This window comes from Dicentrarchus labrax, unplaced genomic scaffold, assembly GCF_905237075.1.
Source record: "Dicentrarchus labrax unplaced genomic scaffold, dlabrax2021, whole genome shotgun sequence".
Taxonomy (NCBI): Eukaryota; Metazoa; Chordata; class Actinopteri; family Moronidae; genus Dicentrarchus; species Dicentrarchus labrax.
In genome coordinates this window covers 12,341,034-12,366,478 of record NW_026136712.1, presented here as the reverse complement: position 1 = coordinate 12,366,478, position 25,445 = coordinate 12,341,034, and the positions used below count along the sequence as shown (strand labels likewise).

The 25,445-nt window shown below is 40.3% G+C and overlaps 2 protein-coding genes across 3 annotated transcripts in view; both read left to right on the top strand.

Moving 5' to 3' along the window:
• Positions 1-4,120: 4,120 nt before the first annotated feature.
• Positions 4,121-10,350, top strand: LOC127373252 (glycylpeptide N-tetradecanoyltransferase 1-like). 2 transcript variants are annotated; one of them, XR_007886893.1, is made up of 12 exons: positions 4,121-4,280; positions 4,405-4,513; positions 4,736-4,880; positions 5,976-6,094; positions 6,245-6,336; positions 7,180-7,296; positions 7,441-7,611; positions 8,190-8,298; positions 8,495-8,665; positions 8,796-8,963; positions 9,120-9,253; positions 10,078-10,350. XR_007886893.1 is itself a non-coding variant. In XM_051417563.1 (12 exons), the coding sequence occupies exons 1-12, from the start codon at positions 4,261-4,263 to the stop codon at positions 10,099-10,101; spliced, it is 1,383 nt and encodes a 460-aa protein (XP_051273523.1). In that variant the 5' UTR covers positions 4,121-4,260; the 3' UTR covers positions 10,102-10,350. The 2 variants fall into 2 exon arrangements, 1 of the variants encoding a protein (XP_051273523.1); XM_051417563.1 differs by having other exon boundaries at positions 9,116-9,253.
• A 1,299-nt stretch (positions 10,351-11,649) lies between these two features.
• The window catches only part of svild (supervillin d), a 45,032-nt gene continuing 31,236 nt past the window's right edge, over positions 11,650-25,445 (top strand). Inside the window, exons 1-2 of the mRNA XM_051417561.1 lie at positions 11,650-12,029; positions 24,634-25,145. Coding sequence (XP_051273521.1) covers positions 24,775-25,145 — 371 coding nt within the window. The 5' untranslated portion in view covers positions 11,650-12,029; positions 24,634-24,774. The remainder of the gene's footprint in view (positions 12,030-24,633; positions 25,146-25,445) is intronic.

Here is a 25,445-nt window from a genome sequence, read left to right as displayed (position 1 = left end):
TGTGTGTACGCACTGCACTGAACCTGCAGAACACAGTCACAATTACACAGGCGTTCACACACACACACACACACACACACACACACACACACACACACACACAAACATACAGGTACTGGTTATCCTCATATCCCCTGAGCAGAAAGCAACAAATTGCCACTCTGCAGTTTGTTGTTGTTTGGCTGTAATAGTGGTGTATGTTGTATTATTGTAGTTGTTTTGGCACCATCTACCAGCCTGGGTCTGAATATATATGGTCATTTTTATTGTAAGCATTTAAGGGATAAGTTTCATTACATGCATGAATATGTTGCAGTAGTACAAAAAGGAAAGTTCAACAAAATCCATCCAACCAAACAGGTGAAAAACATACTGTACTCTGCTGTTTCAAACCAAATCTGCGCCTTGCATCTGGCAACAAGTTATCTATGTTTTAGGGTAAAGGAATCTTTGTGCATCAGCCAACTTGGAGCACAGAAAAATCCTCAAACGAAACAAGGCATTTGATGCAGGATCTGGAGCGATTAGGTCCAGAGCACACAGTTATATTTAGAGGTTTTTAATGAGGTGCAGCAACATAATGTCTTCACTCAAAAAAGAGGAGGCAGTGGCAGTGAACACATTTAAATTGCCTGTCTTTGTGGATCAGTGAGACATAAAAACATGTAGCCTATGGAACACTGTGGCAATCATCATAGAAAATCTCAGAGGAAACATCATGGACAAAGAAAACAAGATAGTTCAATCACACAGTTTATAAATCCAGGAGCTTGCCCTGCCCATCAGTTTGTTCATAATGTCCCCTCCTCTCCGGTATGTTGTGAAATGTTTTCAGTACACCAAGATTTCAGAGTTTGATTCATGATTTGCATCATTATAATAGTGTACTATCACATACTCAAGTTTGTTGTTGCAAATAACTTGTATTATATACTGCAAGTCTTTTTCTTGTCATACTTGCATCCCATCGCTTCGAGCCTCAAGAGCAAACAAACACTGGTCACTAAGCACATGCTGATTTTGAACACTCTCTATTGAGAGTGTATTGCAAAAGGACTCCATTCAAACTCTATGCTGGCAGTCATACAGCCCTAAAATGAGTTGAAACTCATTCAGAGGAGAGGTTAGGATTGTATGAGACTGGAAACAAGTTGGATTTGGAACATCTATTAAGGTTAGCAAGTGGGGAATTGCAGCTATATATTTTAAAAGCAAGTCAAATTATATCTGCTCCGAAAATGAAAAAAAGTGCAAATAGACAAATATCTGATGGAAAGTGGTTATATTAAATTCACGTATATAGATTTGTACAGGTGTATGCTGTGAATCACAGAAGTAATCAGTTTCTCTGATATGACCATGATAGTAAATTTGCTGTCAACATGTGGAGCATGACGGTAATCACCATGGGTGGACTGAAATCATTGATACATAAAATTTGAATTACTTGCTTCTTGACAAAATGGGTAAATAATTCTCCCACATCATGATAAACCTGAGAAGCTCCTTCAGTATCCAAAGAGGGTTCCAGTACAGTTATGAGATGAAATTTTAATGGCCTTTGGGGAATATTGAGCATTTTTCAGCATGAAAAAAAAAAACAGAAATGGTGCACACAGTACAACAAAACAAAACAAAACAAAAATGAACGCTAGATATAGAGTTAGACATTGATATGCAGTGTATTGGAAGCAGCGTCAGCTCACCAGAGACGTGTTGTGTGTTATTCAATTGGAAATTTCATTCGGCTTTCATCCTCTGCCTTACTGCTGCCTCCAGGGTGTGCAGCTGAGCCGGCTGTGTCATCAGTTCGGTCATCCTGCCTGCATCCCAAAACTTGGTGCTTCCTCTCTGGCACAGTACTGGAAATAAAAGTGAACTGGCCACAAGTAATTAATATGGAACTTGAAGTATGTTGTAACACGTTGAAACACCTGAGCCTCAAGAGGAACATGCTCCTCTGCCCTGTCTTACACTCTGCCTCTTCAAATCATCAGTTGTTTATGAGCTTTGTCAAGTACTTACAGGACTGCGCCATTTCCACTACTTCACCCTGAGTGTTGACAGGTGTTAGCAGCATCCTTCTCCTATGGCATTTAGCTTTCAGTGGCAGGATAATACCACAGTAGAAGTATGAAATAGAGACAAAAATAGCTTCAGGCTCTACTTTATAAATGTAGGCTGCATCTATTTTACATGTGTATTTCATTAAATAAAACCTCAGATCAAAGGAAATTGGACCATTTATAGCACAAATGGTTATACAGATGTATTAGGTGCACAGGGCTCATGAGGATGCTGTGCAGATTTTAAAGCCCCTTGAGGAAAATTTGTGATTTGTTGTATTGGGCCATGTAAATAAAATAATTAACACACTCCCCAGATGCAATGAACAGACTCCACAGGGACTGCAGTAAACCTCCCTTGGGGTAAACAAAGGAGAACGTACACGATGCACAATGCAAGACTTGTCACAATTATTATTAGCAACAGCGGCATGAATTATCAGAAGGGAGAAGCTGTGAGTGTGTGGATCCTCTGGTCCAACTTGTTTGAATGTAAACTTGAACTGGTGAGTGTTTGAGTTTGAGAATGATCAGCTGAGGGTTGGCATAGGTGTGCTACTCAAACTAAAAGTCAGGAAATGTATCAAAATGTGATAATAGAGGTGAATAATGACAATTTTTTTGCACTGTTGTTCACCTTGAGGGACTATACAAAATTATGTAGGGCTCAATCATATTTTAGCCAGCATTATCAATATTTTTTAACCTTCACTCCGAAAATGTAAAAACAATAACTTCCCCTCAGTATTTAGAAAAATAATACATCTTTGAAAGAACAGCTGCTTAATAAACCATTAAAAAAAGTTCCATGGGTACTGATTCTCTTGAGCACCGTGACACACAAAAAGCTATTTTTTTCATATAACTATTTTAATGTAATTGTAATTAATTAATTATTTTTTTTACACTAAATCTCAAATGTAAGGACAACATAAAATATACATTTATGATGAGTAGAAGTTCCCAAAAACATTTCAATTACCCCTCTCTTTGACAAAGAGAAAAAATACGTAACTCTTCGCCTTTTCTGACCCCCCTCCCTAACGGATTTACAGCAGACAAGCAGAGTGCAGTGGCTCACTTAGATATGGGCTTGATCTCTAGTCTTACATTATGTCCAGAGATTGTACACTTGAATGGATGATGGCCAACGTTTAGTTTGATTCCAGGTCTGAGAATGTGCTAAATTGTTACTATCAAGGGATACTTTTATGTTATCAAATAACTTTTATTTTGATGAAGCACACACTCACTGGCGCGACCATAAGTAAATATGTGTTCCTATTTCATACAAATCGTCTTATCCTTCCTCAGTAGTGAATTTAATTTGTTGGCTGAATTGGTTTTCAATGATACCAAATATTATTTTATAATGTTTACTGAAATAATGTTGTATGTTTTAAAGGCTGGTTAGTCTAAATCATGAGAGAAGCTGAGAAGCTATTTCAGAGAAAATGATATATATATGTATATATATATATATATATATATAGATCAGAGACTGAGAGATGGGAAATATTGCAGCTGGAAAGGAAAAAATAATCTTTTAATCATGAAATACTTTCTAATCCCATGTTGTTTTGCCATGTATTTTATTTAAGATTTTGCAATACCAGTGTGTCATCAAAGCAGTTTGTTGAGTGAAATTTTGTGTACATTTCTACTTGCTGGTCATTACTTTATATATAATACATACAATAATATATAAAAACATTAGTTAAAACATAAATATGCATTTAAAGGTTACCATTTGGTCTTGTGTGGAATAATCCTCAACAACTTGAAAACAAGTCCATTGTATGGCCTAACATACTGTACTGAACACAGACAATGATCATCAAGTCCACAAGAGATATAAAGCACTGGAAAAAGTGTAGAATTTTAAGTGGAAGACTATATGGGAACTCTGCAATTAGGCAACCTCAACCAATTAAATCTGCTCCCTGGATCAAGCTGCTATACGCTTTAATCTGCCGCAGTGCTCTATTCAGCAGCTGCCTGACATATGAAGACCGTGAGAAGTAATATTTAATTGTTAGTATTGCTCTCAGTTATCTATCGGCTGGGTGGGAGTTGGGTTGGGTGACTGAGGCGGTCACTCTCCTCCCATCGCTGCTCACCAAGATAAGGGCTGGAAAACCACAAATGTGTTAGAAAACACCCCATTTCACCCTCAGTTTCAAGGACTAGGACAATGACTGATCCAAACTCGCTGTAAGTATGACAGTATTTTCAGTTCTCTGTTGTTGTTTTTTCAGTTAGTAAAAAATTACTTCAATAAAATTGACCCATACAATACACATAAAACGTCATGAAAGTGCACAAAAATGTCTTTTAGTGATAAGAAGCTTACAGAGGATACGAGTGGCATTAGCAAAGGAAACAAAAAGAAGCAAAAGAAGGACGATGCCTGGAAACCAGAGGGACCCAGGGACCCCATTGCCATGGTTTGTGTCTTTGTGTGAGTGCATGTTGTGATGTATTTATGTGTGCTGGTTTGTGTCATAAACATGTCTATTGGTGTATTCTATGCACATCCCACATGAAACAGGGATATGTGTCTATGAAATTATTGGTTTTAACTGTAGGGATCAAGTTGACTTCTGCTGTGTCAATCTGTGGGAAAGATTATAGAGTAACTTGTCCTTGCCTGTCTTGTCCTGTCGTAGTTGAACTCCCTTCCAGAGAGCAAGCAGCAGGAGATCCAGAGAGCCCTCCACCTCTTCTCCTTGGGACCAAGTCTGCCAAAGACCCTGCAGCAGGCCAAAAAACACACATACCGTTTCTGGGAAACACAGCCAGTCCCTAGACTGGGTAAGAAGTAATTCCGCTTCCAGCTATTATTTGATGGAATACTCTAAAAGCAAAAGCATTGGCTCCAACTTATACTTAAAGAAAAAGGTTGGCATTTTGGGAAATATGCTTTTTTGCTGCTGAAAAATGAGCAGATTGATACTACTGTATTATCTGTCCAGTAAAAATAAGCCAGAAGCCAGTAGCTTAGCACAGAGGACAGGACTGGACAGGGGGGAAAAAGCTAGCCAATGGTAACAAACTCCCCCTACCAGCACCTCTAAAGCTGACTAATTAAAAAGGTGCAGTAAGCAATTCTTGAGGAAGACAGTTGATTGTTACCTTGGTATCTGGTGCCACCAACCTCATTATGGAGTTCTCTATCCTGATTGGGTGAAGTGGGAATGGGATACCAAAAAAATGTATTCTCTGTCTACTGCAGAAAGGAGGAACTTGGAGAGCCGACTGACTCTATACCAATGATGGCTGTCAGAATGTAGAGCTATTTAACATATTTTTTTTTAATTAAACTATGTTTTGATTGTTTAATCCGTACAAAAGCCGCAGTGTAAATATGTTAGCTTTGTTTTTAGAGCAAAGAAATAGTCCAGCCCACGGTGGGTTGTGGACTATTTCTTTGCGCAGAGGAGTTGCCAGGCAACTAAGGGAGACCCAGGACAGTTAGAAAGAAGATGTATGGCACATAACATACCATAAAACAGTGAATTGTAATTTCTACACCTTTGCATGGATTGGAAATCAAGAAATCTTGTAATTAGTGCTTTGAAAGTGCATACCTTTGGACAGAGCCCACGTTTCCAGTCTTTGTGCTAAGCTAAGCTAACTGGCTGGCTAGCTGTAGCCTTATTTTTAATATGTGAGTATGACACCTTAGTGTATTTGGTAGAAGAACATGGTATGGTGTCATCCTCTATATGACACTGCAAAGTATATGGATTTAAAGTAGCTATAAACTGACTTTGTACAAAATAAATATATTTTATCATTATCATTATAAAAGATTGGAGAGTAGTCGTTTTGAATACCCAAAATAAATAAATGATTCACTGTCATTATAATATTGAGAATAAAGTTTTTCTTCATACTTATACTCAGGTGACAGTATTGAGACTCATGGCCCAGTAGTAGAGGGTGAAGCCAGTGTCCGCAAGGAGCCCTACTCTCTACCTCAAGGTTTCTCCTGGGACATTCTGGACCTGAGCAGCCCCACGGTGGTAAGTTACTCAGTGTAACTTATTGAATGTACATCATTAGAAACCACATCACACTCCTGTCAGAGTCTAGCCTTTCAGACGTAAGAGTACCAATGTGAAGTTCAGGAAAAACTTCAGGCAAATTCAATAGTTTCCCATCTATCTTTTCAGTTGAAAGAGCTTTGCACTCTACTAAATGAGAACTACATGGAAGAGGATGACAACACTATCAAATTTGACTTCTCTCTGGAGTATCTGCGATGGTAAGCATCAAGCAGGTGAATTTAGTCACTCTTGATTTCTAGATCTTTTATTAGAAAAACCTTGTTTTTTAACCTTTCATTCATCTAGTGCAAACTGACTGAGTGCACATTCTCTGTTTCATTTCTGTCCCGTTTAAAGCGGCAGTTCAACATTTTGGGGAAATATTTATTTGGCTTCTGACAGACAGTTAGATCTTTCTAAATATAAGGCTACAGGCAACCGGCGGTTAGCTTAGCTTAGCACAAAGACTGAATAGTGGAAAAAAAGTGCTTGCCTGGAGCTGTTATATGTTGTTATTATCAGTTGATATAGTGGAACTGATTTCCTCAACTAACTCTCTGCAAAAAAAGCGAATAACCTTTTTTCCCAAAAGGTCAAGCTATTCTTTTAATGTTAATTCAGACTTGCTATTCAAATTGCTAAGTACAATTTCCTATTTATTTTAGCTTCTGAGTGAAAGGAATTGAGGCTCAACAGGAAAGCATAATTTTTTCCACTTGACATCCTGACCCTCCAGCACACATATCAGTTACAAGCTGACTGCTCTTATCTCTTCACTACCGCCTTATCTTGATTTGCATAAATGGTATCTCCGCCTTCGGGGAACACTTACATCAAAACATAATAACATTTACTTTGAAAGGAATAATTAACATAAGTATTCCACGATCTGGCACAGGTCTCTGGCCCTGAGGTGAAAGAAAGCTGCTGTATTCATTCAGCCTAGTCATCTCATGCTCACTTCTTTTATTGGAACTTGTCCTTAATCAGAGTTTATTGAACTACCTCTGCATTTATTCACAGAGTTGTATTGCAGACAATGTCATTCTTTCCCTCTTAAGGGCTTTACAACCTCCTAACTGGCTGGCCCAGTGGCACTGCGGTGTGCGAGTAGACATCAATAACAAGTTAGTCGGCTTCATCGCTGCTGTTCCTGCAGATGTGCGCGTATATGAGATGTGAGTACCTCATAAATATATGCAAAGATATGTGTTTACGGTGATATCTGATGAGATACATTAAGATTCACAGCCCTTGCCAACACAACTGTAGAAATTGTCCTGTAAATGTCTCAAAGCAAATGCTCAAAATGTGTTCTGCAGGGAGAAGCGGATGGTCCAGGTCAAATTCCTGTGTGTTCATAAGAAGCTGCGCCTCAAGCGAATGACTCCAGTTCTGATCCGAGAGCTCACCAGACGGGTCAACCAGCAGGGGCTCTTCCAGGCTGTCTACACAGCTGGCATAGTGCTGCCCACACCACTAAGCTCCTGCAGGTAGTAGCTGCTACACAGACATTGACTCACACTTCACAGTGAAGCCACAATTGTCATTTTTAAAGCCTCTGAATGGGTTTTGATGTGAACGCACACATGCTTTATTTACTCGTTTGAAGCAGCAGAGTGCATTTGGAGAAAGGTCATGTCACTTTTTTCTGATCACCAATAAAAATGTGATGACAGTCGTGGGATTATGGCGCCAGGCCACTGTCAACCAAATCTGCTCAAACCGCACCCACCCAGTCCCGATGAAGCACATTAGTTGAGATTTTAAGTCTAACTCTAAATAAATACCGATAGATGTTTTTAACCCCAAAGTTAACTTTGATAATTGCTTGTTATTAATGAATATTTAATATTATAATGAAATAACAAGTTTTTAGGTCTTTCCCACAATTAACAATTGGTGTCACGTACTGTATCCCTAATTAGCAAATATGCAGTCTTTATTTTTAGTACACATATTTATTCCAATTAATACAATGAGGGCTACAAATTAGCTTCAGTTAGGCACTATATATATATACACCTATACATCGAATCCCAACCCTAAATAAACAGACTCGTTCCTTTAGATACTGGAATCGTTCTCTGAATCTCCGAAAGCTGACAGAGGTGAGCTACCCAGGTCTGAGACAGACCATGAACCTGCAGAGAGCAGTCAAATTCAACCGCCTGCCTGAGGTTAGTTTGTGCTGCCACCTAGAGGAAAAATCCTGTTAGTGTCATTACAATCTGACATTGGTCTGATATCACAGAACTATCAACTGAATGCCCAGATGACTGACAAAATATTTAAAGATACTGATTTTATCAGGAATTTATTTTTCATTCTCACAGCACTTACTGAAAGTGGTTTTTTTTGCTATCTTTCTCCAAGGTGACCAAGACGCCAGGTCTGCGCTCTATGACTAAAGAAGATGTTGCCGGGTTACACTCTCTACTCAAGGCATATTTCCGCAAGTTTCACCTCAGCCCCATCTTATCTTTGATGGAAGTAGAGCATTGGCTGTTGCCGAGGGACAACGTGATTGACACTTACGTTGTGGAGGTCAATTTCAGCCTCTCTATTTTTAATTTCCTCACCCTTTTTCTTAAACATTTAAATTCACATGTTGTTGATATGATATGTTGATGTTGCAGTAGTTAAGAATTGATTCATCTCCCCTCCTCACACACAGGGTGATGACGGGACACTGACAGACGTGGTGAGTTTCTATGGCGCCTCCTTCAGGGTGCTGAATCACCCGGTCCACACCGGCCTGAGAGCAGCTCATCTGCTCTACTTTGCCTCTACTGCCGCAGACCCAGTGGAGCTCATGGAGGACACATTGGTCCTGGCTAAATCTGTGAGTGTGTCAGGATAAATGAATTTAAAAAGAGCACAATGAGTCCAACTTTAAATGTCTATAGGAAAACATTTGAACATGTTTTACAATGTGCATAGATTTCGTTTATTGTGCATTATGACAAAATAAATGCTTCTTCTCCTCACTGACAGAAAGGTTTTGACATCTTCTCTGCTCTCGACGTGATGGATAACAAGACTTTTCTGGAGAAGCTCAAGTTCAGCATCAATGACACGAGCCTTCATTACTACCTGTACAACTGGATGTGTCCTAATGTGAGCCCAGACAAGGTACTGAAGACTGTAATAGCTCCACCTGTCAAGGCACTTCACTGTTTAGTCCTCTGCACCATTTCTCTCTGCTGTGCTTTTTGATAAAATTTCTATGAATTCTTACTTCTAAAGTCTCCTTATGTAATATTGATATTTTTCAGGAAAGACATAAGCTATTACAGTATATTGCACATTGAAAAATGCACATATTCAATGGTGGAATGTGACAAAGTACTAAGGTATGCAACCCATTTTAGAGGGAAATATTCTACTTCTTACTTTACTACTAAAACATACGAAGAGCTTAGACAATATGATGTTTTGTCATTAATTAAACTAACCAACAGTTTATACAAGAACTAGTACATGATTTTATTTTAATAATGTAAATGTATTTTTAATGATTTTGAGGTTTGGACGGTTGGTTGAATTAATGAGAATTGAGAAGGTGTCACAATGGGTAATTGTGATGGTATTTCTCACTATTTTCCTAATTTTTACAAACCACAAAATTAATATTAATGGAGAAAATAAACAGCAGAATAATCTATGATGAAAATAATCATTAATTGCAGTACTTTACAAATAGTATAAAAAGGCTCCACCTAAGCCAACTACAACAGTAAAATCATGCTTTTACATCAATAATAATATAATAATAATCTAATAATCTAATATATATAATAGTACAGCAGTCAGAAGTGACATTTTTCTGATTATACTTACATACTTTTACTTAAGTAACATTTTAAATGCAGATATTACTGCACCACTGTTACCACTGAACATGTTGAAAGCTGCCAGTCATCAGTAATTCAAAGTAATAAGTGTATGTTTTACAGGTGGGCTTGGTGTTACCCAACTGATACCCCACTGAAAGAAGATAGAGTGGTTACGATGAAAGGACCGGAGCCATTGGCAGGACACCAAACTACATCACCAGCATGAATTTGGGTTGAAAATAAAAACTGACAAACTGTAAAAAAAACACACACACACACACACACACACACACACAGAGAGAGAGAGAGAGAGAGAGAGAGAGAGAGAGAGAGAGAGAGAGAGAGTCACATATCAATGAAAGAAATAAAGACAGAATTCCATTTGTAAATACATTCATCATCTGCATGTCAGTTATTCACTGGTTCAGTGATTGTTTATGAAATGATGGAGAATTGAGCAAATTCAAGCAGTTCAGAAAATGCATCCCATACATCCTAATACCAGTGTGTGTGTGTGTGTGTGTGTGTGTGTGTGTGTGTGTGTGTGTGTGGAGCATGAGTGTTTCGGCAGGCAATTCAAATAACCTCTGGTGACATGACACTTTAGTGCATTTAATTTGATTAGAGAACAAGATCATTAATCACTCTCACTCACACATGTACAAACACAGACAATAACACACACACACAATCTAATAAATGCCCACACAATACATAATACGTCAGTGTGCACGCAGCATAACGTGAAGCGTAAATGCAATCGAGGTAAATCTCATCAACACGTGATTTGTGTGTTTATATAAAATCAGAATGCATGTTTCCACAAACAAAGCTACAGACCAAGAAAAAATGCTATACAGTAATGCATTGCACTCACAAATCCATCTTGAAGGTCAACAAAACATACAATTGGGTCCTTTTTACATCCTGAAGAAGGAAAAAAAGTTAATAAGCATATCATTTCAGTGTCATTTGCTTATTATTTTCTAAACCATCTTGTGATTTGCCTGCCACAGCCATGAATTACTACTATAAGGCCTACTACGACATAATTGGAAAACCGCATACCATACAGTAAAAGCATGAGGTACACACGTAGGCTATATATGAGCAGCAGGGGGCGCTGCAACCTTAACGTGATTCTTTATATTGTGAACAACAACTACAGAGGCAATAGATGCATACATCACCTGCGTTGCTTTTTAGTGTTGGAGAGTAAAAAAAATGATGCATTCAATACTATAGAAAATCTAGAAATTTCAGATTACAGTGATAAATACCCCAATAGTAGCAACAGCCCAATATCACCAATGTGCTCTTTCAGTCTGTTAAAGAATTGTTCATGTACAAGTAACAATATGTAGCTGGTGCCAAATCTAAATCTAAAACAGTGTTCTGCTGCACAAATTCAGTTTGGTCATTTTTCTCTCATCTGTGAACTGCAGTCGTCAGTTAAATACAGCGTAGTAATAAGTATCCTACCTTGCAACGTTTCCCTCTAAAATGTATTAATACAATGTAGCACAAAAAAGAAATACTTAAACAAACGAGTATCTAGAAAACACTTCCCACTATTTTGTGTTTTCTACCAGCAAGTTTGAAGGATGCATTTACACGATGCCCTTGAATGCAGCACGGCTCTGACAGTTTCGACCAATCAGAAGCGAGATGGCATTTTAAGTTTGAAGTTACCGGACCTGAGAGCAGCTCCGCTTCTGCACCCTGCACAAGGCAGGACAGAGCCGTGTCTCCCCTCAGCTTCTGTGGAGGATGAGTAAAGAAAGCCGGTCTGTTTTCTAAACTAGACAAGTGTCGCTTTATTTCTATCCTTTAATTCTCGTCGAGGAACTCGCTCTTGCTCGCTGGTTAAACGCAGTCGACCTGCCTTTAGTTACGTGCTGCGGTTAACGTTAGCATCGGCAGGAACTTTCCAAAACAACGTTAGCTTACGTGCTGTTAAACCCACAGTTTGGTATTTTGTTCCAACAGCTGTATTAAAAGGGTCCCACAGTCATACCACCGTGGAGGTTGTGTTTGCTGACCCTCCGGCAGACCCCCGTAAAGGATTGCAGGTATGTTACGTACAGTGTGAATAGGCTTGTATATGTTGTAACGTTGTGAAGAGTATGTTGTTGCAGTGTAACATTAGCACAAACTTTAAAGCGTCCCCCTGAAGGTGTTTAAGGAAATGCTCCTTTGTGACAGTCACATGTCGGTAAGTTACCAAATGTTATGTTCAAGGATATGATGCGTGCTTTTAGGTCTCTCAACGTCTGTCATTGCGTGTAGTCAGTTTAGTTTCCTTCCTTAATCATTAGCCTATTTCTCACGGCGACAGCAGGGAAACCGTGCTGTTTCATTTAACACTGCTCAGCCCTTGTGCTGTTTAATCATTTTCCACTTGTAACTTGCTATTTGAGCCCGTTTTCTTAAGGAGCATAGGAGAACAACATTACTCCCATTAAATGTAGGCGCTTTTTTTTTTCATGTCAAGGCAGTCCCTGTGTGACATATCAAGTGACAGCATGTCCAAGCCAGCTGGTTTTCACCCTCCGTCTTCAATTGGTCAACAGAGACTGGCTGAGCCGCCCTAGGCCCCCTTTGCAAACAGTGACAGAGAGGAGTGAGCGGTCGGGGTTGTGCTCTGCAAAAACCACCTGTGAAAACAAAGTGATAAGAAAGTGCGAGAGAGCTCAAATGGACCCAAGTCACCATATACCTTATTTCACCACGCTGTGAGGAAGAAGTTTGCAGTTATGTCACTTACAGACTAGGTTGTGTAAGTTGGTTTGGAATCAAAGTCATGTTTATCTGTGTCACACTGCCATGGCTGTGCAAATACTTGCACCCTGCTTGAGTCATGTGTATATTGTAATAGATGAGACTTGTTTGATTTCCGTTTAAATGTGGTGACTGTACTCTTTGAGAGGTGTAGCCTGTGTTTATTCAGCGTGCATTCATTTTAAAACTGGGGCCCTGGCTCTTATCACTTGTCATGAGACTGTGAATTAGAAAATGTATGCTCAAAATAATGTAATTTTAGGCAGAGAAAAAAAATTATATAACCCAAGTTCAGTACACTTTATCTTCATAATGTGTGTTAAAACTGTCCCCTTAAGACTTCACTTACTTATTATCTTCCCAAAACCAGCTATAATTTCTTATAATCTTGTGCTGTCAATCATTTTTAGAGTAGCTGTTAATTTTTTTTTTTCAACTGGTGCGTAAAATGGAACTCATCGAAGCTTTATATCCAAGGGCTATGGTATTCGAGGCTTTCCAGACTGTAAGTTTTCCACTGTACGGCATCTCCGTGGCTTGTGTCACAACAGGTTTCCCAAGAGCCAGCTGGTGTTGAGCAAGAGAAAACTGATACACTCCTTGATAAGACCTACGGTGTGGCAGGCACTGAGCAGGACAGCACACGTTTGTGTTGCTTCTTTAACACAGCGTGCTCCTTTGTGTTACTGTTGTTGTGTTGGGAAATAACAGAAAGTTGGTGGACAAAGACACAGTCACCTCTGAGAAATATCCAGCCTGTGCACGGCAGCTTGAGCGGGACGTGTCCGAGCAGGGAGTGGCTGTTGTCATGTTTTTTTCCCCCCCTCTCCCCCCTTTATAATTCTGCTGCTCTTTACCTGCCTCTTCTTTGGACCATGTAAAGGCCCCAAAGAGACAGACGCCCCCTTTTGTTGTTGAACTGAAGTGAGCGTTTTTATTGTCAGGGTAAGTGTTATCATTCACCTGAACGCCTCGTGTCAATCTGGGGGTTGGTGTAGCATCACCCCTGCTGGAGTCATGTTACTCAACACTGGCGAGAAGGCTTTTAGAGGGTGGATGAGCGTTGAGGACTTACACTGCAGAGACATGTCTTGTTCTGCGCTGAAATATCAGCTTGTTGATCTTTTTTTTTCTCCAGAACAAGTTGTCATGAGTGCATCTGTGGATCAAGTTTTCTAAATTCCCGGATAACTAACATTACAACAAAGCTATAGCAAGGAACACAAGAGCCGGAATGACAGTGTAGAGTAGAGCGTTCTCTACACTGATCATGGTTTTTGGAGCAGTTTGGGTTAAGGAGATCATAAAAGTGCAATCTGCATGTAAAATACGTGTGGTGATGCTGACCGCCTGCGCTCGCCAAGCTTCAGTACTGATTGACTTTACCCTCAAAAACTGTGGGATTAAACCATTTCCTTGCCTTTCTTTCCCTTTTTAAAGCTTCAGATCACTTAATGGTCTCTTGTTGGGCTTTTAGTCTGTGTGTTCTGCGGCCGTTTTGCCAGCCTTCTGTCATGTAGGTGTAAGTTTGGTGAATGTACCTCCCACAGAGTGTTGCTTTACTGAAAAGTAATTGGAGGGATGTTAAAAAAAAAAAACCTTGTTAAATTAGGTTTGTATGTTAGATTTAAATGGGTAATTAAGGTTTTTAACAAGGCTCTAAGAGGGAAAGGCCCAAAATAAGTACACTTGGGCATCCAGATTGCTTCTGTTAAGTTAAAAATGATAAAAGATGTAGTTTTAAATCCACTTTGGATTAGCGGTTAGATTCCTTTCTTACATCATTTTGTAGAAAAATGTCCGTCTGTCTATTGCTCTTATTGTAGCTTCTGCTATTATGCATCTCTGCACCAGCAAAGAGAGAGTGGAGGAGTGTTTTATTTTCTATTTTAAATGTATATTTGTGGCCCTATGTTTGTGGTCATATGACTTTGGTAGCCCTTTGGCCAAATGTAAAAGCTCTACTCAGGTTATGAAAATGTATTACTCAAAGCATTTATTTATTATAGTAGGTCAGCATATTCATTTTCACTCTTAAGCTTCGCCTCCATGTGTTACAGTTAAGTAGCATGCTGCTGCTGAACTGTAAAACTTGGCTGCAGAAAGTCAGGCACAAGATCCACCCACCCAACCCCCTCGCTCCCCTCTCTAGGTCTGCCCTATCCTCCCTCCTCAGCTCTCAGCAGGGTTTGATGTCGGCTGCACAGCCAAGAAGTTCTGAAGTACAAATATTTATATAAAGCAGAAGGGATGTGACAATGTGAGCAATAGGAACTCCGCAGGGAGGAGTGCTAGGGGTTACCCTCAGGCTAATCTCCACTAAGACATATTTACAAACCTTGCTAGCAGTTAGAGTGGACCGTTTCCAGTTTCGTCACCAAGACGCTAACAGTATTTGGTCAGCAACTGCACAGCCAAGGCCCACTTCAATGACGTATTTAACCAGCGTAATATTTGCATGGCACATAAACATATGGTTATACTTCAGACTTTTATTTGATTTGCGCGCACATAATTGTTTCCATGCGCAGGGGAAGCACAAGGCCTCTCTACATACTACATTTGACTTTGTTTTAGCTCAGTGCCAGGGCAGAATTTCATCTGACACCATTGTCAACTGAAAATAAAGCCTCAGAATAAAATGTCAGAGTGTTTTGAATTTACGTTCAAAACAAGTTGGTTTATGGGAAACCTTTTCTATACATAGCAAGCAGGGTTTCATTGTCTTTGTGCCCATGTGAGTGACAGATGTTGCCATGAAACATCCATTAATAAAACATGCACAAGCAGTTGTATCTTTGTAAACAACGTGTAGGGAAATAGTCAAAGCATTGTGTTTAAACACAGCAACATGAATGCAAACTAAAAAAGGGGATGTAAAGATTGTCTTGAATTTATCCTTCAGAGACATGTTTGCAAAGAGTATTCAAACAATACTGTTTTATTGTCAGTAAACTACAGTCTATATATTATATACAGTCTGTATGTTGTACTATGATTTCAAACGTGCACCATCAATATCACTGCGATTGAGGAACCAGTTGTGTTGTAAAGTTCAGTTCAGGAAAGTGATTAGTTGATTTTCCACATTAAAGGGCAAAGTTCATCAGTTACCTGCAACATCACACCACAAAACATTTCCATTCACCATCACTTAAGTAACTGTAAAATAACTGACACTTTGGAAGAAATGCTTTAAAAGAAGATCGCTCCTGTTTATATAAAGCTACCACCAGCAGCCAGTTAACTTAGCTTAACATGAGGACTGACAACTGGGGGAAACAGCTAGTGTGGCTCTCTCCAGAGGTAACTACATTTGCTTGTTTGATTAATTTCTACCAAAACTGAAGTGTTTAAAAGTTGTGGTTTATGGGGCGTTAGGTGCCGGACTATTTCCTGGATGGGAACAGTGACTCAGGTTTCCAAGCAACCAGCACAGACTAAAGACTTAGGCTGGCAAAATTTCTGGCCAAAAAATACTTTCATACTTTCACATAACTCCCACGAAATACCAAACTTTGGCTTTTGTATAGCTTAAGCTAAACGGCTGCTGGCTGTAGCTGCATAATTACTGTTCGGACATGAGAGTGGTATCAATCTTGTCATCCAACTCTTGATGAGAAGGTAAATAAGTGTATTTCGGCAGAAAACAAAATCAAGCTATTCCTTCAAACCTGACCCAAACCCAGTGCCCCAGCATATTTGGTTTTACATCCATCGAGTATTTCAGACACAGCCACTACTTCCCAGTGTTTGTGTTCGGAATTTTTCCGCTTAAGTGACTTTAGTTTGCATAAACAGTTAATACCACTACTGTTAATACTCCATCTCTCAGCATTAGCCCATCCCCCTGCAGCATAGGAGACCCCCCCCCCCACCACCTCCTGCTCAGTAGCATTCCAGCTGGCCAGATGGTGTCTGCTCTGCACAGCGAACACCAGAGAGCCGAGAGAGAGAGAGAAACCCCACGAGCAGGATTCTCCGGATGAGACATTCCACCCCACTGATCTCTGCACACCCCCCAACCCCAACCCCAACCCCACGCTACTCATGTTGCGCTCTCTCTCTCTCTCTCTCTCTCTCTCTCTCTCTCTCTCTCTCTCTCTCTCTCTCTCTCTCTCTCTCTCTCTCTCTCTCTCTGTTCAGTCTTGTCTGTATCTTACAGGCGACCATTCTGGGGATGAAGTCCATGTTGATAATTCGTTGACAAGCGGAAAAATCGCATTAGATGGTTTATGATGAGGTTGCTCTGTAGTTACTATGTGGTGAACTGTGAGAAAGAAAGATATATAATTTTAATTTTTGTAATTAATAAAGGTGAGGTCATTTATTTTTCACATTTTACATCACATTTGAACATTTCCTAGCCACTGGAGTTTGTACTGTCTGAAGTAATTTGTTTGTCAAATTTCCTCTTTACTGGCAGTTTTTAAATGTATTGTACGTGTATGCTGTGTATGTTTGTGCTAGAAAGTGGCTTCAGGAACTAGCAAAATAAATGCTGGAAGTAAACATGGAAGAGGAAAAAATAAATGAAACAAAACATCCGTTCTACTCTAAGCGACTGGCCTAGTTTTAAAGTAGTTGAAACGGCCTCGATTGAGTGTACTGATGAAGGCCTTGGCCAATATTTAAAATTTTCACTCTATCCATCAAAAGCTGGCAAATTTAATGCGCTTGAAGTGTTTCTGGAGCGAGGCAGTGCTTTCTGTATGTCAGGGTGCAACAAAGGGTAGCTGTCAGTGTGAGGGTAGATGATTTAACTGTAGCTACTACAGTACATCTGTCCCATTTAAAACAAAACAAAAAACCTCTGTGGCTGTTTCTGGCCCACATTAGCACACCAAAAGAAATGGAACATAACACGTTGTGTTGTGTGTGTGTGTGTGTGTGTGTGTGTGTCTCTGTGTGTGCGAGTATGCATATGCATATGATCCCCTAGCAAGATAAAGCCCCAGAAACCCCACCCTTCCCACTCCACACGGCAGCTTCCATGATTGCACCCTTGCTGGAGAGCTAGTGTGTATTTCCGTCGGCTTGTTTTTGTGATTCTTCAGTTGCGTGTCAATGTGCACTCCGGTGTCCGTTTCTGTGTGAATTTCTATGTGCTTGTTTGCTTTCCCATACGTCACATTTTAATGGCTCTTTTGAATGCAGCAAGCAGAAAGCCGGAAGCCTGGGGACAAAGTGATAACCTGTAAAAAAAAGGAAAACACACAGATGCTCCTCTGTGTTAAACTTCCTAGCTTTATTGAATTTGAGTGACATATGTTGTCCCCCCCTTGACAAAGATTTCAAGGAGGGGAAGCAGCACACTTTCTTTGCACTGTGACACTAGAAGCTCCGCCTCGAGCAGGTCAGTACAGTTTTTACAGTGTCAGTTACTTAGCCAAACGGAGTGCAGGCATGAGTACCCAGGGGGTTGTTATGTCAACTGCCTTTCGGGTGACTGGATCCAGTCAGCAGGACTTCTGGTAAAAGGGATTTAAGGGAGTTTGTGTCTGTGTGAGAAAAAGAGGGGAGAGAGAGGGAGGGATGGATTAGGCACAGGCCCTGTTTTTGCCTCATCCTCCTCCTCCTCCTCCTCCTCCTCTGCAGCAGCAGATCTTATCCTCCCTCCACCCCCGTACCACCAGACTGGGGCCCCATGGCACCCTGGAGACACATGCCCCACAAAGCCATCACGTCCACCCCCACAAAAGCCCATTCTCTCCTCAGTCCTCTCCAGCTTCTTTCCTCTTTCCCCCTGCTCCCTTGACCTCTGCAGTTCTCTTCATTCTGCTGTTATATTCCCCCTTCTTCTCCTCTTTTGATCCTCCTTCCTGTTTTTTGTATCCTCCTCCATCGTACATACTCTTCTACCTCTGTTTTCCTCTGTCACTTTATCCACTTTTCCCCCTTTTTTCTATTTACCTTGCAACTCAAAGTCAGGGAAGAGTTGAGTCATGTGAATGAAGGGCTTTGGCCATGTTAGATAAACACAGCCCTCCTGTCAGAATTAGCCTTTGAAGCTCTCTATTAATGGAGGTCCGTTTGAACAGGATGAAGTGTTGTGAGCCTCTACAATTGCAATTAAAATTTAATTCTGCCAGCAGTTGCAGGCAGGGTATTTAAACTGCCTTAAGTGCTGAAAGATTGCTTTTTAATGAGAAACACATTGGCCACTCAGTATGTGGTTGATTGTTGTATGAGGGTGGCTTAAAAAAGTGTGACACACCCTGGACCTGCCCCCCACCCAGCTGTCTTCTAATGCATTTTGGTTAGAAGTCAGTGCTTAATGTACAGTATGTGGCAGATGAGTTATTGGATTAGGGACTGGTGACCCATACTCAGGCCTATCTGCTTTCAGTGGTTGGTCACATGACCTGGTTGCAGTCATATACACCCATGCACACAAACATCAGCAACATAATGTATCCTGTACAAATCACAGGACACATGCCTTTTTAGGCTTCCTGACAATGCTTTGGTGATTACTTAACTGTAGTCTGGGTGGACATTGAACAGAATAGAGGTAAGATTGTATTTTTTGTGGCTTTCTTTACACTGCAGCATTGGTAGGGATACACATTATGTGACTAAACCTCAAAGCAAGGAAACTACACTTTGGGAAGTCACTCAGTTATCCTGAGCATTGCCTCTGCATTGAGGGTATTTCCGTCTTTTGTTTTGCTCCATTATGGTCCCTGAACTTGGCTAAATACTCCGCAGAGCTGTACCAGCTGAAGAACTTTTCTTAAAAATGGACAGCCAGTCTGTCTTTGCAATTCATGCACTGGCACCTGGTTTTCTCAGTGGAGCAAAGTTTCCACTCTCCACCCTCTTCCCTCAGGAAGAATGTGTGTCAAGAGCTGGCTGTGTCTTTAACTGCCTCCTCTCTTTTTGCACAGCAAAGGAAAGTTGATGTCTTACAGTCTCTCTGATGCTTGTGGTAACTTTATGTGGATTCCTGAAGGTTTACAGTGGCAAACCTTTGTCATAATACAAAGTGTTGGCGCTGAACAGATGCCTTGTGTGTGTAGTGCAACTTTACAAAAGTGTAAATTTAAATCCTAATAACTGTCAAAAAGCAGGCAGCTTCAGGTGTAAATCTGTGCAGAGTTGAGTAAGAGTTTCAGATAAGAAATCATAGAAGATAAAAGACTCTGGGAAATTCCTGTAAAACTGAAACAGTGTTGACACATTTGTACAGTAGTTTGTCTGCCTTTGGTTGCTAGCTCTATATTTTCCATTAGTACTGTGATGCCGGTCATTAAGTTGATGACTTATATAGAGCTGTGGGTTCTGTGGTAAAAGAAAGATCTGATGTCTTTCATACAACCTTGTTTGCTAAAGAGAGCATGCACATAGCTTGGACCTGGCCCAGTGAAGTGGCCAGGTTATCACTTCGGCTATACAAGCTTTACTTTGGCTGTTATTAAAGCCCCTGAATTTTTATACAGTCAAGAAACTTTTCCCATGCAAATCCATTGTTTATAAGTAGGGTGTAGCCTGCATTCCTGTGCTGTCCTCCTGTGTGGACATGAGTATTCTGAAAAAATACACAGACTGATGGGCTACAGGTCAGCTTTTGCCTTTGAGGCAGCTTTCTGTCCGGCTCTTGTCTTGGAATGAATCAGTGAGTCAGTGCTCCCCATGGATTAGTCTGACAGGTATTCTTTTCCCATAATAAGCCTGTTTCCTATTGCTTATCCATGTATATAATGACATCAGTGGACTGTGAGTAACAATGACATAATGACATTTGATTGGATTGTCTTCAGGTGCTTTAGTTGACTCACCTTTATTAAAAAAGTTATACTAAAGTAAAATACCAGACACTGAGAATATAAGTTAATTCTATTAAACTACAGTGAGTAATTTCCACCCCAGAAAAATTGTACTGTAGCCCAATAAAAAAAAAAAAAAAGATTGATAGCATAGCATTGATTACGAAAAAAATATTCACACATTGTATATCTGTCACACCTCCTCACTCGTGTTGCAATTGAGGAAATATAAAAACTGCATAGCATAGAGGTCTAAACTGTTTGCTTAGAGTAATACGTACATGCCTAAAATATATAGATAAAACAAATGGACAGTTAAAATAGTTAGCTAAAAGTAATCTATAAATAATATAAATATAAACATTGACAGATTAATTTTATGAATACAAGTATTTAAGTAATAGTGTTAAATAACATCCACCAGGGTGGTGTTGATGATGGGGCTGTGGGTGGTGCAGTAGACAAAAAAGGTTGGGAACCACTGAACTACAAGATATATGACAGATAAAAAGGGCGAAAAGTTTCCTCACACATTTAAAACTGTCTTTGAACTGTCTTGGCTGTTTCAACTTCTGCATTTGTAGTATATTGCATTTGTTAGTAGGTCTAGAACAGTTATTATGTAATCTAAAGTAACTGCTTATAATCATTGGCGGTCTTTGCAGAGAAGTAAATATTTAAAAGTCGGGAGTAGTAGTAAGTGGAAATGATGGAACTAAATCTGATACTGTTTGAGTTCAAAGGGGATGTCTGGCCGTTAAACCCATTTAAAGTTTGTTTTTTGTTTTTTTCATCGCCCTTACCCATCGTCGTCTCTCAAGAGAGTTTTGGATATTTGCCAGGCTTATGAGTAACATTTCCTGAATAATCAAGCATTATGAAGAAGGATATGGGGCACGGTCAGGAAGTGACATACTTGGCCTTTGTTGAGACAGATCTTCCTCTCGTAGCCAGTAACAACTCCCAATGGGCAACAAAGGGTCAGAGAACACTCTAGTGACTGGAAACCGAGGACTCAGTTTGTTTACATGCCCTAGAGGAGCAGAAATAATATTGCCAGTATGAATTAGCAGGTAGGACTGGTATAACTGCATACTGAGGGGAGACAGATGCGCTGTCGTCAGTAAAAACAAAAGCCATGCGTATGCTCAGATATTTTTCTTACATTCTGTCCATCAACAAATCAATTGTGATAAATGTGACACTGAGCTCCTTTAGGACAACCACCAAAAAAAGCTCACTTATCCATGTCAATCTAATGCAAATGGAAGTTGATGTGTTTTTCCCCCTCCAAAACCACCTTTCCAATCATGTACTGAATCAGAACTAGCACATTACATCTTATTCAGAGCCCTCCTCGTGTGTTTTGGTGCTGCACATATCTACTTGCTCCACTGGGTATTTCTGAAGAAATAACCATAAATAGGTAAAGACACCTTGGGGTTGTTTTGGCAGTGTAAAATGCCTACCAAAACAAATATTCTTGGTTTGCGTTCACATTTGCTGATAGGAGTAATGATTTTTAAAGTATGACTCACATCTGTGTGTTCAGTCCCCCTTGTTGCTTAAAATAACACAAGCAGCTTCCAAACAAAGCAGTCTCGATGTTCTGGGTCTCCACGGACGAGCTTTAGCGTACTGTTTAGCACTCCTTTTATAGGTAGTGACCTAGGTGAATTATGTAAGCGTGTGCATAGGCCTGAAATCAACATCCAAACTCAGGATCTTTTTTGCCTTCATAAGGCAATTTTCGGGCTTTTGAGTGACATTCAGTTTAAACTCCAACTCTTAAGATTGATCAAGGTGCATCGCAATGTACTGCTGCCTCAGCCTAGACATGGTTTGGTATTTTGTGCCATGACTATTTCATGGACTTCATAAACAGAACAAGCCTCATCTTGAAATGCTCATCTTTTTAACTAGAGCTGCAATGATAAGTCACTTAATTGATTAGTTTTCCACTATTAATTGCCAACTATTTTGATAATCAATTAATTGTTTTGAGTAATTATTCCCTATTAGTTCCCTTAGTCCTCCTTGCATTGTGAACAAAGGACGACCTTGACCTTGGACTTGGGAAAACAATGATCAACATTTTTTTGTTGTTGTTTTTACAGATTTCTGACATTTTATGGAACAAACAACTAAACGATTGATTGAGAAAATGATCGACAGACAACCATTAGTTGCAGTCTCATTTTTAACCCTAGAGCAGAACTTCAGCTCTTTAACACCCTTTTCTTATTGCGTTGTGAAGCTCTTGAATGCTCGAGTCTGGCTAGTAGTGGATTTACCACTACCAATTGATTATGCCTGCATATTTAATGGGCCATTTGGTTTTCATATTGTGCAATAAATTCCATTTTAAAAAGCTCTAGCCTCATCTGATCCTGGTTCCTAGAATATGTGCTAGTTTCTTTTCTGGCTAAGTTTAATACTCTATGGATGCTCGTCGCTGAACCAACTGGAATAGAAGTGCTGATTTGTTAATTTAACAAACAGATGGATTTTTCCTACAATTTTTCCTTTAGAGCATACATTTCCTAGAGTGTAGGTGTCTTGGACATCTCCAGCCTCATAACAAGAAGCAGACAACATGTAATCGTCCAACAGTTACAGTTTATGGGTAGGCTACATTTAAATGTACACATGGGAGGCACTGTTTAGCCTTGCACTGTTATGTTAGGTGGAGGAGGCATAGGAGAGGTCAAGGTGAAGACTGACACACATACACATATCTCCCAACATATACACTGATTTCCTGTGTAATATTCAAAGCCATATATTTTTAAGGGGGCCAAGAGTCCTGATTCTGGGTTGGTTTTATAGCCCAGCAGGTGGTCAGGGGTCAGAGAGGGTACACTTGAGATTTGTTCAAGCTTGTCATCATTACAGAAAAAGGCTCTTGGAGTCAGCTCATTTATTCCACCTTACGACCACACTCACCTCTCTTTTCCCTCTTGCCTTGACCCATTGCTCCCTTTCTGTCTTTCTTCTTAATGCTCTCATTACTAACATTGTCCAGACACAGCGCTCACGTTTATATTTTTCCCATACCCCTGTTCCTGGCCATAAATTTGAGCACCAATGTGCTGAATTAACTCATGCCCTATGATTTGAGGGATATCAGGGGGCTACTTGAAACCTCTGCCCCTCTCTAATATAAATATACCTGCTTTTATTCAACTTTCTATTCTCCTTGGCTCCCCAAAACATTGTAAGCACATTTGTGCTTTGAGAAATGTCTGTGGAAAAGCCCCTGTGCTGGGAGTGGAGCAATCAGAAACCATGCACACATAATGTTTATTGCTGTTGTCAGCTGGCGATGCATTTAAGTGAGCGCCGTTCTCAAACCTCTGCGTCTGAGCCATGTGTGGTTTGCTGCTCTGTGAAAACTTAATGGAACAAAATGAGCTCAACACAAGCTCCTAATTTTTTACCTCCTAAATTTAACTCACTCTGTATTGAAAAGTCAAAGGATATTAAATTGTGAACCTTTTTATTGTGCTAGATGTGAAAAGGAGATGTTAAACAGATAATCCTTACCAGGACCACAAGAGGCTGAAGCCTGATCCAGCATGCATTGCTTGAGAGGCTGTGTACACCGTGAATAGGTTGCACATCTATACCACATGTAGACAGACAAACACATTCACACTTCAGGGCAATTTAGAGTTTCTCATACATTGTGTTTATAGTAAATACAGACTCATTATGGGGTGGGATAATGTTCAAGAGGTGATTAGCTCTGGCTCAAAGACTCAGCTTTGTAAGGAATAAAATGGGATGAAGATGTTATGTGATGTGTGATTCCCACTTTCCTCTCCCTTTCCCCTCCCTCTTTCCAACTGGCTCCAAGTGAGTCGATGGAATAGAGGTTATATGAGAGTCTCACTGCGGTGGTCGGCTGTCTTTGTGCAGAGTTGGCTGACATCATTCTCACAGGGGGGGGCGGGGGTGTTAGCTGGGGCAGGGCAGGGCCGGGCTTGGAGGTCTACAGCTGAGCTAGTTTCCTGTGAAAGCTGGAGAAGTATATATCTTGGTTTTACACAGTTTTTAAGTGCCTGTCATCTGAAATTGTCCTCAATCGTGATGCACTAATGATGTCTTCCTTTCTTGTTTGCAGCACTGGGATGATTTTGATGGAGTGAGACATTGCTGTCAAGGGAAATCTACAAGAAAGCTGACATCTAGGTTAGGACAATTGAAGTAGCAACTTGGAATCTTCTCACCTGCATTCGAACCCTGAACTGAATTGAACTGCATAATGGATGGAATAGACACCTTGCAGAGCTCAGCCCCAGAGACCAAGGCTGAGAGAATTGCTCGCTATAAGGCAGAGAGGAGAAGGGAGCTTGCAGAGCGCTATGGCAACACAGATGAATTCACCTCCAAATATGTCCGCAGGGACAGGAAAATTGTCGACACAACCGAAACAGTGTCTTCAGAAGCCAAGGAGAAGGAAAAATGTGAGGATAATGGATCAGAGCAAACCTATACCAGGAGGGGCCTCAGAAATAAAGTTGCAGAACCCGCTGATGAGCCTGCCCAGGAAAAAGAGGGTACTACTCAGACAGACACAATTTTGTCCTCTAAATCAGAAGCTGTCTCCTCCATTAAGATGCCCTCTCACTTCAGGTAAGTTTATTCACATTGTCACGAGATAAAGATAAAGCACACCTCTGTTGCCTGTTGTTTGTGCAAGACCAGTCAGAGTGTTGTGACAGAAACTTGGCCAGAGACATGAACCACAAAGCTGCCCAGGCATAGAGACTCAGAGGGCTGGTGCAATTGGAGCCCAGGCAAACATCTCAGGAAAAACATTTATTATTTAGATATTCTTATATGTATCTCAGTTTGGACTCTAGTAATAGTACCGGCAGAGTGCTGAGTAGCCATTCAGTCTATACACAAGCGACTTACAAGGAAATCTTCTTA

What these genes read in the sequence shown, in the direction of transcription:
- LOC127373252 (XM_051417563.1), top strand. Translation starts at nt 4,261, where the DNA reads ATGACTGATCCAAACTCGCT. An exon ending in CCAGGGACCCCATTGCCATG is followed by an intron (nt 4,514 to 4,735) that starts GTTTGTGTCTTT and finishes GTCCTGTCGTAG; the next exon opens with TTGAACTCCCTTCCAGAGAG. An exon ending in AATTCAACCGCCTGCCTGAG is followed by an intron (nt 8,299 to 8,494) that starts GTTAGTTTGTGC and finishes TCTTTCTCCAAG; the next exon opens with GTGACCAAGACGCCAGGTCT.